At 36.4% G+C, this 16,376-nt stretch overlaps 1 protein-coding gene across 1 annotated transcript in view; it reads left to right on the forward strand.

The window, feature by feature from the left end:
* Window positions 1-16,376, forward strand: part of RANBP9 (RAN binding protein 9) — a 90,653-nt gene that overhangs the window by 37,685 nt on the left and 36,592 nt on the right. The window contains exons 3-4 of the mRNA XM_060614772.3: window positions 15,004-15,056; window positions 15,947-16,114. Of these exons, the coding sequence (XP_060470755.2) occupies window positions 15,004-15,056; window positions 15,947-16,114 (221 nt within the window). The remainder of the gene's footprint in view (window positions 1-15,003; window positions 15,057-15,946; window positions 16,115-16,376) is intronic.

Genomic DNA, 16,376 nt, shown 5'->3' on the forward strand with positions numbered 1-16,376 from the left:
AGTCTTTTTGAGAACTGCCAAAAGTTGAATTGTTTCACTCAGAAGGGCCATAGTTGCCCTTTTGGAAAACACTATCCCTTTACAGTTCCAGCAGATGTGCACACTGGTTCACAACAGGCTTTCCTCCTCCATTATTGTCTGATATCTTTACATTTTATTACATTTTTTTATGGCAGCATTTGCAGTAATCACATGGATTTGTTTCTTTGTAAGGTGTTGGGGAGTCCGGCAGGGCCTGGCCGCAGTTTGCTGGCTTGTCAGGTGCAGGGCCGTCTCTTCCTCCAGCCATCACGTTGCAGCGTGTAGGGTCCTGGGGGGACCTGCGTGAGATGGGGACTTGTGTGCCGCCTATTTGGAATGTATGCATGTAAAATGATTTATTACCTGTCCTTTATTGTTACCCATGGAGGAGAACGCTGGCTTTCAAATTACCCATTTTTTTATTACAGTACTGCCTTTTTTAAAATTTATTTTTAATTAATATACAGTAAAACTTTTTTGTTTGTACAGTTCTCTGAGTTGTGACAAATTCATGGAGTCCTGCAGCCGCTACCACAGCCAAGATATAAAACAATTCCATCACTCCCTGAACTTCTTCCCTAAAAGGGAATGATCATTAATCTTCTCTACACTGGTAGCTCCTAAGAGCCACTGAACCATTCTCCTCCCTCCATGGTTTTCTTTTTGAAAAATATGGATGGAATTGTGTCATATGTAATCTTTGGGACTGACTGATTTCATGTAGCATAGTGCCTTCAAGATTAATCCACACTGATGTCTGTACCAATTCTTTGTTGCTTTTTCTTACTGAGTAGTGTTGCACTGTGAGGGTGCCCCACAATGTATTCATCTGTTCACAGTAGGAAGGACTTTGTGTTGTCCATATGTCTGTTAGGAGTACAGCTGCAGAGAGTATCTGCGAATAGGTTTCTTCTTTCACAATATTTTTAAGCACATTCTGTGTTTAGCGTAATTCTATATTATGTATGTTGGAATATCACTCCTAAGTTGTTTGCCCTTTGTATTGGGTTATGGTGTTTTTCTCCCTAAATGTACCTTTGGGTTTTTGGCCAGTTTTAGGAAATTTTTAGAAATTTAGAAAATTCGCACAGAAAAATTAAGCAGATACTACAAAGAATTCCTGTTTATACCCCTCACTCCCCTGGTTTCTCCCATTAACATCTTGCATGAATGTGGTACTTTTGTTCTAGTTGACAAACCAGGATTGATAGCTTATTACTAACTACAGTCCATAGATTACATTGGGGTTTACTCTTTGTTGTACAGTTCTGTGCGGTTTGGCAAACGCATAATGTCTTGTATCCACCTTTACGGTGTCTTACAGAATAGTTTCACTGCCCTAAAAATCCCCTCTGGTTCCACCTGTTTGTCCCTCCCCTCTCTGCCCCCCGTCTCCAAACTTCCCGGCAACTGCTGATCTTTTCACTGTCTCCATAATTTTACCTTTTCTCGAGGGTTATAATTGGAATCATACAGTATGTAGCCGTTTCATACTGACTTCTTTCACTTAGCACGCATTTAAGATTCTTCCATGTCTTTTCATGGCTTGATAGGTTATTTCTTTGTATCACTGAATGATACTCCATTGTACGGATGTATCACCGTTTGTTTACCTGTTTACCTAATGAGGGGCATCTTGGTTACTTCCAGTTTTTGACAGTTACGAACAAAGCTGCATGTGCAGGTTTTTGTTTGGACATAAGTTTTCACCTTATTTGGGTAAAAATACCTAGGAGCACGATTGCTGGAGCAGAAGGTGGTCTGTCTTGGTGAATGTTCTTGTGAGCGTGAGAAGAGTGGGTATTCTGCTGTTAATGGGTGAAGTGTTGTATAAATGTCAACGAAAACCAGTTGATTGATGATGTCTTTGAGTTTGACTACATGCGTGCTTCTTTTCTGTGTCTGCCGGTTACTAATGCATGTTTGTTGACGTCTCTGGTTGTAATAGTGGATTTAACTATTTTTCCTTGCAGTTCCGTCAGTTTTTGCCATACATCTTGTGACGTTTTGTTACTGGTGCGTAAACATTAAGGATTATTATATCTTCAAGAATTGGTTCTTTATTGTTATGAAATGCTCTTTAGTTCTGATAGTTTTCCTTGTTAAATCTGCTTTGAAATTAACATAGCTAGTCCCGCTTTCTTTTGATTGGTATTAGCACGGTATGCCTTTCTCTGTCCCTTTACTTTCCATCTATGTGTGTATCTCTATTTAATGTGGGTTTCTTGTAGATGCTATATACTTTGGCCTTGTTTTCTTATCCAAACTGGCAGTTTTCTTAATTGATATATTTCGACCTCTCACATTGAAACTGACTGTTGTAGCTGGATTAGTGTCAGTGCTATTTGTACTTGTCTTCTGTTCATTGCGTTTGTTCCTCGTTGCCTTTATTCAAAAGAAAAATCTGCTTTCTTCCTCCTCTGGTTTTAATTGAGCATTTTTTTTATGATTGCATTTTCTCTCCTAGTTGCCTCAGAGTTTGCAGTAGTCGTTTTCATGAGTGTAAGTCCATTTTCGAAAAACACTTTACCATTTTACAGGTAGTACAGGTTCTTTATTACATTATAACCACTTCCTCCCTCCCATCTCATATAATACTGCTCTCACTCATTTCACTTGTCCATAAACTGTAATTACCCAATTTATTGTCGCTGTTTTTATTTCCAACAGTTAAGATCAATTCAGAATGAGAAGAATGCAAGGTTTTATCATATCTTCATTTATTTCTTGCCTGATTCTTTATGTGGATCTGAGTTCCTCCCCAATACTTTTTCCTTCTCTCCGAAGAACTTTTAATATTTTTTGCAAGGCAAGTCTGTTGGCAGTTCTTGGGAGTTTTTGACTGTCTAATAAAGTATTTGTCGTTAACCTTTTAAGGATAATTTTGCTGGACACCGAATTTTAGGGGAATAGTTTTTTTCTTTCAGCGTTCAGGTATGTCACTGCAGTCTCTTCTTGCTTGCGTGGTTTCTGAGAATAAGTCTTCATGTAATTCTTAATCCTTTTTCCTTACAGGTGAGGTTTTGTTTTGTTGTGCCCTTAGTTTATTTCAAGATTTTCTTTTTTGACTTTCTGAAATTTGAATGTAAGCCTGGGTGTTGATGTTTTGGTATTTATCTTGTTTAGTGTTCTGTAACCTTTCTGGAATTTTGGTTTCATGCCGGTCATGAATTTTGGAAAAATTCCCAGCCATTATTACTTAAAATACTCAAGTTTCTTTCCTCTTCTTTTGGTATCCCCATTATGTGTATGTGACACCTTTTATATTGGTCCTGCAGCTCTTGTATGTTCTGTTCTGATCTTTTTATTCCTTTTTTTTTCTCTTGGCATTTCAGTTTGGGAAGTTCTTAATAACATATCCTTAAGCTCACTGGTGGCTTTCTCAGTTGTGTTTGGTCGAATGATGAACGCATCAAGAGCACTGTTTGTAATAATGTTTTTAACTTCTAGCATTAAAAAAAAAAAAATTTCTTATTGCCTACAGCCTATTAATCACAGTTATCTTAAATTCTTAGTTTGAAAATTCCCAAATCTCTGCCTTGCCTGAGTCTGATTGCGATACTTGCTTTATTTCTCCAGATTGTATTTTTCTTGCTATTTAACATGCAGTGTGATTTTTTTGTTGTTGTTGAGAATGTTACATAATTGATTGGGTAATAGAAATTTAGGTAAATAGATCTTTATGTGATGTTTTATACCGTGGCTAGGAGTCAAGTTGTGTGTAATGTTTCCTTGGTGTATGTATTGTTTGACTGTGTCAGGGGCTTCATTTTTCTCTGGTTTCCTTGTTTTTGTTGTCACTCTTATTTGGGGTTTCCCTAGAAACTCCTTAAATAGAGTCTGTGTCTTGCACCTCTGTCAGTTGTAATTGACTATTATAGTGTTACACTAGAGCCTTGCTGACGTGGTGATAAGGTACCAGGGAAAGGCAATGGTCTGTGATTTAATGACTAAATCTCAGTTGTTATAGTGGACTAGTGTCCCTTTCCTCTGAATTTCAGAAGAATTTTAGTCTTTCTCTTTTTTTTTTAACCCCTTCTCTTCAGTCAGGAAGGCTAACAAGAACTGGCGTTGTCTAAATGCTCTTTTTCTAATTCAAATAAGGTTCTGATAAAGTAGTTTCTCTTGAAGGCAGGTCTTTGTTAAAAGGGACACACTGCTCGGGGTGTTATCTCTGAATGGTTACTTTTCCCCTTCCCGTGGACAGAACTGAAGAGCTCTTCTTGCTCCTGGGTGATAACCTGGTGACAAGGTAAAACTCATCCAAGTGTGGAGGCTTCTGGAAGACTGGGCCATCAGCAGTTTTAAAGCTTCAAGCTAGTTTATACTCTGCCTTCAGGAATTCATTGTTACCTTTTAGTTTTTAAAAATTTGTTTGTTTTGAGAGAGAGAGAGAGAGAGAGAGAGACAGTGTGTGTGTGTGTTGAGGAGGGGAGAGAGAGAATCCTGAGCAGGCTCTGCGCTGTCAGTGAAGAGCTGGACGTGGGGCTCGATCTCAGAAACCATGAGATCATGACCTGAGCTGAAATCAGGAGTCAGACAGACTTAACCACCTGAGCCACCCAGGTGATATTCGTACCAGTTACTATCTTCAGAGACTCCTGCTCATGGTAAGCTCTGATTCTCTGTAATCACACAGCGTTGTAGCCTTTTTATTTGTTCACCTTTTTTTTCTTGTTGTGCGGAAGGGAGTGACAAGTTCCAAGCTCTTTACATATTCGCGCTGCAAACAAAAGTCCTCTTGTTGATGTTTTAATGAGAATCTTACTGAGACATTATTCATAGTTATAAAAATTTACCCTTAAAAGCATGAAGTTAGGTAGTTTTTAGCATATTCACGGAATTGTGCAATCCTCACCACTGTTTAATTTTAGAACATTTTCATGGCGCGAAAAGAAATCCTGTACTCATCAGCAGTCCCTTCTCCTGATCATGGGCAACCACGTGCCTATTTTGTTTCCATGGATTTACCTACACCCTGGGCGTTTCATATAAATGGAATCATACAACACGTGACCTTTGTTTCTGGCTTATTTATCTTAACATGATGTTTTCAGAGTTGATTTCTGTTGCGGCATTTGTCAGTATTCCATTCCTTTTTCTTGCCAGATATTCCATTATAAGGATATATCACATTGTGTTTATTCATCAGTAGGTGGAAACACATTTCTGGCTATTTGGAATGATGCTGTTATAAACATTTGTGTCATGTTTCTGTGTGGATATGTTTTTGTTTCTCCTGGGTAGATAACCAGGAGTTGAATTGCTGGGTCAGAAAGAAACTCAATGATTCCCATTTCAAGGAACTTCCAGACAGTTTTCCAAAGTGACTGCACTGTTTTACCTCGTCACCAACTGTGAAAGTTCTAAACGCTCATTCATGATTCTAGTCTATTCTTGATTCTCGTCCTCGTGGGGTGTGTGAAGTGAGATCTCATAATGATTTCGATTTGCATTTCCTTAATGACTAGTGATATGGAGCATCACTTCATGTACTTATTGGCTATTTGTATATTTTCATTGGAGAAATGTCTGTTCAGGTCCTCTGGCCATATTTTAGTTGGGTTTTCTTTTTATTGCTAAGTTGTGAGAGTTGTTTGTGTGTTCTGAATACAAGTCCCTGACAGCTGATTTGCATATATCTTATCCTGTTTTAAATTCCTTAACAATATTCTTCAAAGCACAAAAGTTTTGTATTTTTATGAAGTCCAGTTTATCTTTTTGTGGTTGTTACTTGTGTTTTTGGTATAATATCTAAGAAACTATTGCCTAATCCGAGGTTATGAAGATTTACTCTGGTGTTTTTGTCTAAGAGTTTTTATGTTCTCTAATTCATTCTGAGTTACATTTTATATATGGTGTCGAGGTATGGCTTTGTTTTCATTCTTTTGCCTAGATACATCTAGTCCCTGCATCAGTTGTAGAAAGACTATTGTCTTTTCCATTCAATTTCCATTAAATCAAAGACTTGTTTTTTCCATGAAATTGTCTTGTCTCTCTTACCCTAATCACTTGGCCATAAACATAAGAGTTAATTTCTAAACTCTCAGTCCTGTTGCATTAATACATATGTCTGTTCTTAAGCCAGTAATAATACACTGTCCTAAGTACTGTGACTTTATAGCGAGTTCTAACACTGAAGTGTGAGTCCACCAAGTTTTTTTGTTTTGTTTTGTTTTTCCAGATAGATCAGTTCTCCTGGGCCCTGTTGCATTTCCATATGAATTTCAGGATCAGTTTCTCCATTTCTGCTGAAAAGCAAGTTAGAATTTTGATAAGGGTTGCCTTGAATCTCTAGATTAATTAGGACAGCGTTGCCATCTTACCAGTATTCTTTCAATCCGTGAATGTGGGTGTCTTTCCATTTATTTAGATGTTCTTTAATTTCTTTCAACAACGTTTTGTAGTTTTTAGCGTTCAAGTCTTGCACTTTTTTGTTAATTTTATTTCTAGATATTCTTTGATTCTGTTGTAAATGAAATTGTTTTCTTAAATTTATTTTCAAATTGTTGCTAGAGAGTAGAAATAAAACTGATTTTTGCATATCGAACCTGTATCCTGCAGTATTACTGAACTTGTTTAATAGGTTTTTGGTAAGGATTCTGAGGACTTTTTATGTATAAAATTGTGTTGTATGTGACTAGGGTATGTTTCTTCCTGACTTTACAATACGGATGTCTTTTCTTTTTCTTGCCTTATTGCCCAAGCTAGAACCTCCAGTTCTGTGTTGAATAGAAAGAGTAAAAGGGGTTATCCTTTTCTTGTTCCTGATTCTAAGGGGAAAGCATTTAGCCTTTTACCGTTAAGTATGATGTTAGCTGTGGATTTTTTGTAATAGATACTTTTTACCGGGTTAGGAGGTTCCCTTTTATTCCTGACTTGTTGAGTGTTTTTGTAAAGAAGGGATGTTGGATTTTGTCTAATTCTTTTTCTGTGTCAGGGATCAAGTTGTTTTTATTCTCTATTCTGCAAGTATGGTGTATTATGTTGATTATGTTTCGAAGCCAACCTGCATTTCTAGGATAAATTTCTCTTGTTCATGATGTACAGTCCTTTTCTGTGTGTTGCCAAATTTGGTTTCCTAGTCGAAGATTTGAGCATCTATATTTGTAAAGGATATTTTCTCTTGTTTTCTTGTGGTATCTGCTTGATTTTGACAACAGGGTAACATTGGCCCTGTAGAATTAGCTAGAAACTGTTACAAATTTGCAGGGAGGAGTCTGAGGATTGGTGGTCAGTTTTCTTTATGTTTGGTAGAATTCACCAGTGAGGCCATCTGAGCATGGGCTTTTCTTTGTGGCAAGTTTTAAGATTGCTATTCAGTTTTGGTAGTTGATGACTTTTTAGGGATTTGTCCATTTTAAATAGTTTCTGTAGTATGTTGCTATATAGTTTTTCACAGTATTTTCTTATAATTCTTTTTATTTCCTTAAAATCTTTTGTTACTTTGGTAGTAATTACCGCTCTTTTGTTGCTGCTTTTGTTGAGTCTTTTTCTTTCGTAGTAGAACCACCTTTTGGATTCAGTGATTCTGTTGTTTTCTGGTCATTTTTGCATTTATTTCTGCTCTAATCTTTTAATCCCATTGCTTGCTTGGGTTTGTTAGTTTTGGGGGGGGGGGCTTGTTTTGTTTTAATTTTCTAGTTTCTCAGTGTAGAAAGTTGGATTATTCATTAGATCTATTTCTTTTTTTTTTTTTTTTCAAGATTTTATTTTTAAGTAAACTCTACACCCAACAAGGAGCTTGAACTTACAGCCCCAAGATAAGAGTCGTGCACTCTATCAACTGAGCCAGCCAGGTGCCCTGAGATATTTCTTTTTTTAAAATATAGGAAACTGCAGCTATAAATTTCCTTCCAAGTACTACGTTAGATGCATCCCATAAGTTTTGGTGTATTATGTTTTCATTTTCCTTCATTTCTAAGTATTTTCTAATTTCCATTGTGGTTTCTTTGTGAATTTTTAGAAGTGTGTTTAGCTTCCACATATTTGTGTACATTCCAATTTTTATTGTATTTATGAGTTCTTTAAATTTTTTTAGTGTTCATTTATTTATTGAGAGAGAGAGCGAGCGTGCGCGTGTGTGTGCACTGGGGAGGAACAGAGGGAGAGAGAATCCCAAGCAGGCTCGGTGCTGTCGGTGCAGAGCCGACGCGGGGCTCGATCTCATGAAAGGTGAGATCGTAACCTGAGCCGAAATCAAGAGTCAGACACTTATAACCAACTGAGCTACCTAGTACCCCATGTTTGTGATTTCTAATTTAATTTCTTTGTGGTTGGAGAATATGCTGTGTATGATTTCAGTTATTTTAAATTTACAGGGGCTTGTTTTAGGGCCTGGAGATTCTTCTGTGTGCTCTTGAGAAGCATGTCTCACCATGGTTGGTGGAGAGTTCTATAGATGTCTGTTGGTTCTGGTTGGTTTACAGTTGTGTTCAAGTTTGCATTTCCTTGTTGATCCTCTGATTGTTCCATCCGTCATTCAAAGTGAGTTATTGAAATTTTCAGCCATCATTTTGACTTGTGTATTTCTTTTAATTCTTGGAGTCTTCACTTTAAATAGGGCTCTGTTGGTAGGTTTGTATTTGTGTATAATTGTTATGTTTTCTTGATGTATTGACCCTTTTGATGATAAAATGTATCCTTTTGTTTCTAGTAGCAGCTTTTGTCTTAAGGTCTATTTTGTCTGGTATTAGTAATAGATTACTTAATTTCTTGTTTGATTACTATTTAGAATGTCTTTTTTCCTTCCTTTTATTTTCATCTTGTGTGTTCAAATCTAGTGTTCCCCTAGACAATATGCCATTGTTTGTTTGGTTTTTTTTTAATGAAAAATACTGTTCTATGAGTCTCTACCTCTTAATTGGATGACTTTATCCATTTGTGTTTCTTATCATTGCTGATAACGTAGGACTTAAGTCTGCCATTTTGATATTTATTACATGTGTTGTATCTTTTTGTTTCTGTGCTCTTCCATTATTGCTTTTGTGTGAATTAAATGTCTTCTAGTATACCTCTCAATTTCATTGTGGTTTCTTTTCTGTAGTTTCTGAGTTATTTTCTTAGTGGTTGCTCTGGAGGATTACTCAGATAATACCTTAACGTAAAAATATAATTTGGGGGGCGTCTGGGTGGCTTAGTCGGTTGAGCATCCGACTTCGGCTCAGGTCATGATCTCACAGCTTGTGAGTTCAGGCCCCGCATCGGGCTCTGTGCTGACAGCTCAGAGCCTGGAGCCTGCTTCCGATTCTGTGTCTCCCTCTCTCTCTGCCCCTCCCCTGCTCATGCTCTGTCTCTCCCTCTGTCTCAAAAATAAATAAAACATTAAAAAAAAATTTTTTTTTTAAATAAAAAAATATATAATTTGGATTAATACCAACTTAATTCCAATAGTATGTTAAATTTTGCTTCCTAATATATTTAATTTCTTCTTTTCACTGTTATTGTCTTAAAATTCTATCTGTATGCAATTTAAACCTAAAGAGTTATAATTATTGCTTTTATGTTTTTTATGTAGGAGAAGAGAGTTAGAAACAACCATTCATACCTTCTTTTGTATTTACCTATGTAGTTATCTGTATTGATGTCCTTGCTTTGTATGGATTTGAGTTAGTCTCTAGTTTCCTTTCTTTTATGCCTTATCATTTCTTATGCAGGTTTGTTAGTGACAAGCTTCCAGTTTTTGTTTATTTTGGAATATCTCAGTTTCTCTGTTTTTGAAACATAGTTTTGCTCTATATAGAATTCTTGCTTTACAGAGTTTGCTTTTTCAGCATTGCCAAACGTCATCCCACTGCCTCTGGCTTCCATGGTCTCTGATGAGAAGTCTGTTGTGTGTCTAATGAGTTAAGTAGCATTAACTAAACAAAGCAAGAATGGTGCCGTTCTTGTGGAGTGAGTGGCAAAAATGTGAGAAGAGGTAAACGGGCTTTAAAAGTTTTGTGTTACATTGTCATCATGTAATAAATATACTAATTCAGTCAAGAATATGTGGGTTAAAGATGCATTTCTTAACACATGGTGTTCATTGATATACTATCAAAACATACAGCAGAAAGCTAATAACAAAGGGTAAATATAGAAAAATACAAAGAACGTAGAAAAGGATGAATGGAGAGAACAGATGGGAAATTAACAAGCTAATTGACTTAAACCTTAAACCTATAGTAGGAATATAAACTAATCTTCTTAGTCTCTGTTCTTTGATATTTGGTGCAACCATTATTTTTAAAATGCTAATAACTGTATAATTTGAAATTGATATATTGATCTGAAAAAATTTTATAGCCATTTCCTTTGCTAAACACAGAGTATCACAATAATAAATTTCTTATTCATTGGAGCTCCTGGGTGGCTCAGTCGGTTATACATCTGACTTTGGCTCAGGTCATGATCTCACAGTTTGTGAGTTCGAGCCCCACATGGGGCTCTGTGCTGACAGCTCAGAGCGTGGAGTCTGCTTCAGATTCTGTGTCTCCCTCTCTCTCTCTCTGCCCCTCCCCCCTCATGTTCTGTCTCTCAAAAATAAATATTATTAAAAAATAATAAAAAATAAATTTCTTGTTCATGTACTTTAAAAATCTTGCCACTCCCTCATTGCTGTGTAATTCGAACTTGCTTTTATATGTCATGCCACACCTCAGACATCTACCAACTATGTTGGTTCACTGCCTGTTACAAGCCACACCCATCCACATCTGCTGTTACAGATTTGCCCGGCAAACAACTTTTCTTCCACCGCTTCACAATAAACCACAAGCTACAGTCCTGTGCCACCCACTTCCCCAAGTGAACTTCAAGTCTTCTTCAGTGCAGGAGGCTATATTTATTGTTGTGTTTATGTATTTTAATCAATTTAGCTTGTGTAAAAATTTTTTTTTGAAAAAAAATTTTTTAATTGGGTTCTTCTCTGTCTTTTTTAAATGTGTTACTGCTAGAGTTTTGGAATGCCATGCTCTTACCCCATTTTTTCCCATAAGCCCTGTGGTTTTTATTGCATGATTTTGTATAGTGCAGTGAATTTAAGGAACTTAAATGTGATAATATAATGAGATCCCCTCCCCCAGTTTCTGCATTTATAGATATTTTACTGTGAAATAAAATTTTCTTATTTCCATGTGAGAAATGCACGAGTATGCAGCTCAGTGTTCCTGTGACAGTAATAGGTTTTTTTTGTTTTTTTTTTTTTTTCTGGCTGCTTTCACTATTTCACTTTATTCTTACTTTTCAGCAGTTTGGCTTGTGACTTGTGCATAGGTGTGCTTTTCTTTGTGTTTAACCTGTAGATTATTGAATCTATAAATGCTTTTCCCAGACTTGGGAGATTTTTCTCAGATTTTTTAACCCATTTTCTCTTTCTCCTTGTGGGACTCGGGTTTACATGTATGTTAGACCTTTGGATACTGCCTTAGGCAACTCTTTTTTCCCCTCATTTTTCTCTCTGTTCTTCAGATAGCTCTGTCTTCATGTTTACTTAACTCATTTTGCCATTTCCAGTGTGCTGTTAAGTATGTAAGTGCTTATTTCAGGTATTTTTCAGCTCTAGAATTTTTGGGTTTTTTTTTTTTTTTTATTGTTTCTTCTTCTTTGTTGAAATGATCACAAGCATATTTCCCTTTACGTCCTTGAGCATTGTAACAAGAGTTGCTTTAAATTCTTTATATTTTAATTTCAACCACTCCATCATCTCAGGGTCATTCTGTTTTTTGTTTCTTTTCTCTTGGATATGGGTCATGTTTTCCCGTGTCTTTATATGTAAAGTACCGTTAATTGTATTCTGGCGTGTTAGGTATGGATTATAGAATTTTAAAATAATAGTATTTTGAGGAATTATTTTTAGTTACATATGTCATCATTTTTTGTGCTGATTATTGTTTCTTTGACCCTTGCATTTCTTCTGTTGTTTTTTTTTTGTTTTGTTTTGTTTTGTTTTGTTTTGTTTTTACTTTTTCACTTTCTGGTAAAGCATATCTTGAAGTAGTTCTTTTGTGAGGGTCTGTGGATAGTAAAACTGTTAGCTTTTTAGTGTCTTTAAATACCTTCTGCTGCCCTCATTTTCAGTGCAGCTTGATCTGGGCATTAAGTTCTAGGTTCTTTACCTTAAGTTCTAGACTGTTCTTTACCCTTAGTGCTTTGTGCCATTGTTTATTGCCATCAACTGCCGCTGGGGCAAAATCTGCTGTCAGTCTAATGGTCTTTTCTTGGAGGGACATAAGCCGCATCTTCCCTTTGGAAGCTTTTAGGATTAAGTGTTACCGATATTCTGTAGTGTGTCCGCGTGCGGGTTTATTTTTATCTTCTTCAGTGTGTGTGTGCGCTTTCAATTCAACAATGATAATTTTCAGTTGTGGAAAATTAGCTACCTATCTTAATAAACACTGATGTTCTGCTTTAATTTTCCGTGCTAATGGCTCCTTTTTCCTTTTACGTATCCTAAATGTCCTTTTTAAATTGTTCCCTCTGTCTTAATTGTCCACTTGTGTCATCTAGAATGAATTCTTGTTGCAGTTGTATGTATTTCCTTGGCCTATGTTTGGTATATCCTATAGAGTTTGGCTTTTGTAGCTCATTTTGATTAGAGAATTTAAAGTTTCTCTTCATTTTGTGCATCTTTTTCTATCCTCATTTTCTCCTTATGACAGTTTGTACTTTCTAACCCCTGGGCCCCCAAACAAAAGCTGGTAGAAGAGTCTTCCAGTTCTCCCTTCAGGGGGATTGGCAGCCTGGCAGAGTCAGTCCCTGATCGTTCAACAGCTTTGCTCAGGTTTAGTCAGGAGGCTACTGCTAGCCTTATCTAGGCCACGGTGTCCAGTAGGCTTAAGCCAAGGCAACAAGTGGTATCGGTATTTTCTTCTCTTCCTTTCAGGAGCGGAAGCCTGTTCCAGTCTTTGGTCTTAAGCAGTGAGCACGGCTGATGTGCCTCCTGGGGAGCATTTTTGGTCGCCGTTTTCCCAGAAGGGGAAACTCGTAGCCATTAATGGGTGCTCCTAGACCCAGGACCTTGCAGGTCTGCCGTCGTATCCCTGCTCGCAGCTTCGTGTTTCTTCTCAAAGACTTAAGTCTTGTACTTTATTAAGTCTTTTGTTTCTCCCAATACTTACATTGCATGTAAAATACGTGCAATACTCTCAAAATCCTTCTAGTTTTGAAAATCCGTTGGGAATCTTTCTTAAATCTTATTACATGTATAAATTTTAGAAAGATACTCTTTTTTTGTACTGGCAGGCTATCCAAATACATAGTATATCCATGTATTTATAGCTTTTATTTTAATATTTGTTTTCATGCCGTGGGACTCCTGTTTTATGATTTCTGTAGTTTTGTGACTGTATATTTACACACACCACTTTTCTTTCTCTGGTTACTACTAAAAGAGAAACGTAAATGTTGGTCTCATTTCTAGTCACTTTGCCAAAATAATTATAGTTGACCTCTGAACAACACGGGTTTGAACTGCATGGGTACACTTATATGCAGATATTTTTCAATAAATGCAGCACGGTAGATGTATTTTTTCTCCCTTATGATTTCCTTGACATTTTCTTTCTTTAGACACAACTGTATTGTAAGAGTACGGTGTGTAATGCACATAGCATACAAAATATGTGTCAGCTGACCGTTCATGTTATTGATAAGGCTTCTCTGGCCCATAGCAGACAATTAGTTAGGGAGAATCAAGTTATACTTGGATATTTGACTGCATGGGGGTCAGTATTGCAACCCCCTGCATTGTTCAAGGGTCAACTGTAATTCTAAAAACTTTTAGTAGACTCTGTGGTTTTCTATGTATATAATCATAGCGACTACGGGTAAAGATTATATCTTTTAATATTATACTAGTTATTTTTATTAAATTACCTGAAAACTTCAAAACAGTGTTTAACAGTTGTAGACAACTCCATGTCCTGATTTTAATGGAAATGGCTTCAGGGTTTACTGTTGAATATCTTCCTGTATTAGAGTTGGGCGGGGGGTGGGGTGTGGGGGGGAAGTGTGTCATATTTTAGTTTCCTTAGACTCTTATTTTGCTTGAGTTTTTATTAGAAATGTAGCTGAAATTGGTCAAATGACATTTTATTTTAATGTTTATTTTTGAGAGAGAGCAGGAGCCGGTGAGGTGCAGAGAATGAATGAGGGCGTGGTGGGGGGAGGGGTGGGACATACAGATTTTGAAGCAGGCTCCAGGCTCTGAGCTGTCAGCACAGAGCCCAACACGGGGCTTGAACTTACAAACCGTGAGATCATGACCTGAGCCGAAGTCGGATGCTTAACCGACTGAGCCACCCAAGGCATCCTGTCAAATGCCATTTTAAATCCTGGTGCAATCATAGTCAATTAGCCTTTTAACAAACTGGATTCAGTTTACTGTTTTATTTAGTTGTTGGGTTTTTTTGTGTCAGTATTTACAGGTGTATTGCTTTATACTTTTCCACTTTTCTCCTGTCTTTATAGGTTTTATTAATATTTCATAAGCTTTTAAAAGTACTTTTAAGTGTAATTTTATTAAATATTTCAGATGTTTTTATATGAATTTGACATCCTTTTTTTTTTCTAAATCTGTATCTCTGTTCCTTTTTTTGTGGTCTAGATCTTTACTGTGTCTTTTTAGAAATATATTTGTTTCCTAATTATTGTTTTCTTTTTCTTCCACAATCCCCCTACACTTTTTATTAGAAGTCTTAATCCTAAATATTTGTGTGGATAAGTTGAAAGGTTTTTCTAGTTGTTAGTAGAGTGCATAATTATTTCTAATAGTTGGGGTGTCTTTATGAATGAGTACTGTAGGAATTTACTGTGAATCTGGGTTTTATTGTGCTTAATATTGTCCTTTTTGCCATTTAATGAATTGTAATAACTGTTTTGTAGCTGTCCTAGGAGTTTCAACTTGGGCTGGGTTCTGATGTTTCAGGGTGTTGGGTAGTTTTTTTACATATATGGTTATAATAACATGCTTTTCTCCCCCCTCCCCCCCTTTTTTAACAGTTACATGGGAATTGGTCTTTCTGCTCAAGGTGTGAACATGAATAGACTACCAGGTACTTGTGATTGAATTATAGTACTGTCCTACAACTACTTCTTTCTGGTTAAATTTGAAGTAATAATTTGAAATCGTTAAATACTGATTTTTCTGTGTTTTTAATCACGTGTATTACGAGTTCAAAGTGGAAGCCGAGAGGTTTTAAAAAATTCAAATTTTATGTTATTTAGCAAAACTTACGTGTACTATGCATGTTTTTGGTTTTTTGGGTTTTTGGGTTTTTTGCTTGTTTTGTTTTGGCATTTTAACTTCCAGTATATAGCCATATCAACTGCTTTAACTATTTTCATGTGATTGGTTGGTTCTCTTTGCTACCCAGCACATTCCTGGCTTTTAACCTGTTGTCATTTGTTTAATGTTCTGGGAATGTAGGCTAATAGGAAAAGTAAACTAAGGAAGGTGTGAAAGTGATTCTTGGATTATATTTTCTGGTATCCCGCTTACCAATGTTAAAAAATTAATTTGGGGGGAAACTTTTTGAAAATAGAAAAATCTTATATTTTACACTAAATGCTCTGTGTGTGTGTGTGTGTGTGTGTGTGTGTGTGTGTGTGTCTAAGCCAAATCAAAGCAAAATTCCTTTGGTCTGATAGCAAAGGAAATATGCATGGAAAATGTGACTTTTTTTTTTTTTTTTTTTTAAATGGTAGGAGTCTTGTTTAATGCATGTTTTAGTCTTCTGTGTGGCATATTTTCCTTAGTGTTGTGAGCAGTATTTTAATGTAGAAATCATGTGGTGTAATTGTTGAGAATTTAAATGTACATTTGGGAATTTATCTTTGTGCTCTTGTTTGTTGTACCATTCTTGCTTGTCATAATCTTAGTGAATAGCTCTCGTACAGAGGAACCTGACTTTTCATTGTAAATATACTGGAACTTTCTCTCTAGGCTGGGATAAACATTCATATGGTTATCATGGGGATGATGGACATTCATTTTGTTCTTCTGGAACGGGACAACCTTATGGACCAACTTTTACGACTGGTGATGTCATTGGCTGTTGTGTTAACCTTATCAACAATACCTGCTTCTACACCAAGAATGGACATAGTTTAGGTACTAAGATAACGTATTGCATGTAAAATAACCGAATACTGTGATTATTGTACTTACAGCATGGTAGTCACATTTATTATGTAGTTCTCTGTTATAAATAGTTGCCCGTAGACATTATTTCTTTGTTCCTTCCAGGTGGAGGTTGAGCAAACGGGGAAAATTTGTATTCTGTGAAGGCCACATTGTATCACATGTACGGGAATAACTGTGAAAATAATCCCCGGGGCTCACGTGTTTATTCTAGTAATAGAAGTAAATGCTA

This window comes from Panthera onca, chromosome B2 (assembly GCF_046562875.1).
Source record: "Panthera onca isolate mPanOnc1 chromosome B2, mPanOnc1 haplotype 2, whole genome shotgun sequence".
Taxonomy (NCBI): domain Eukaryota; kingdom Metazoa; phylum Chordata; class Mammalia; order Carnivora; family Felidae; genus Panthera; species Panthera onca.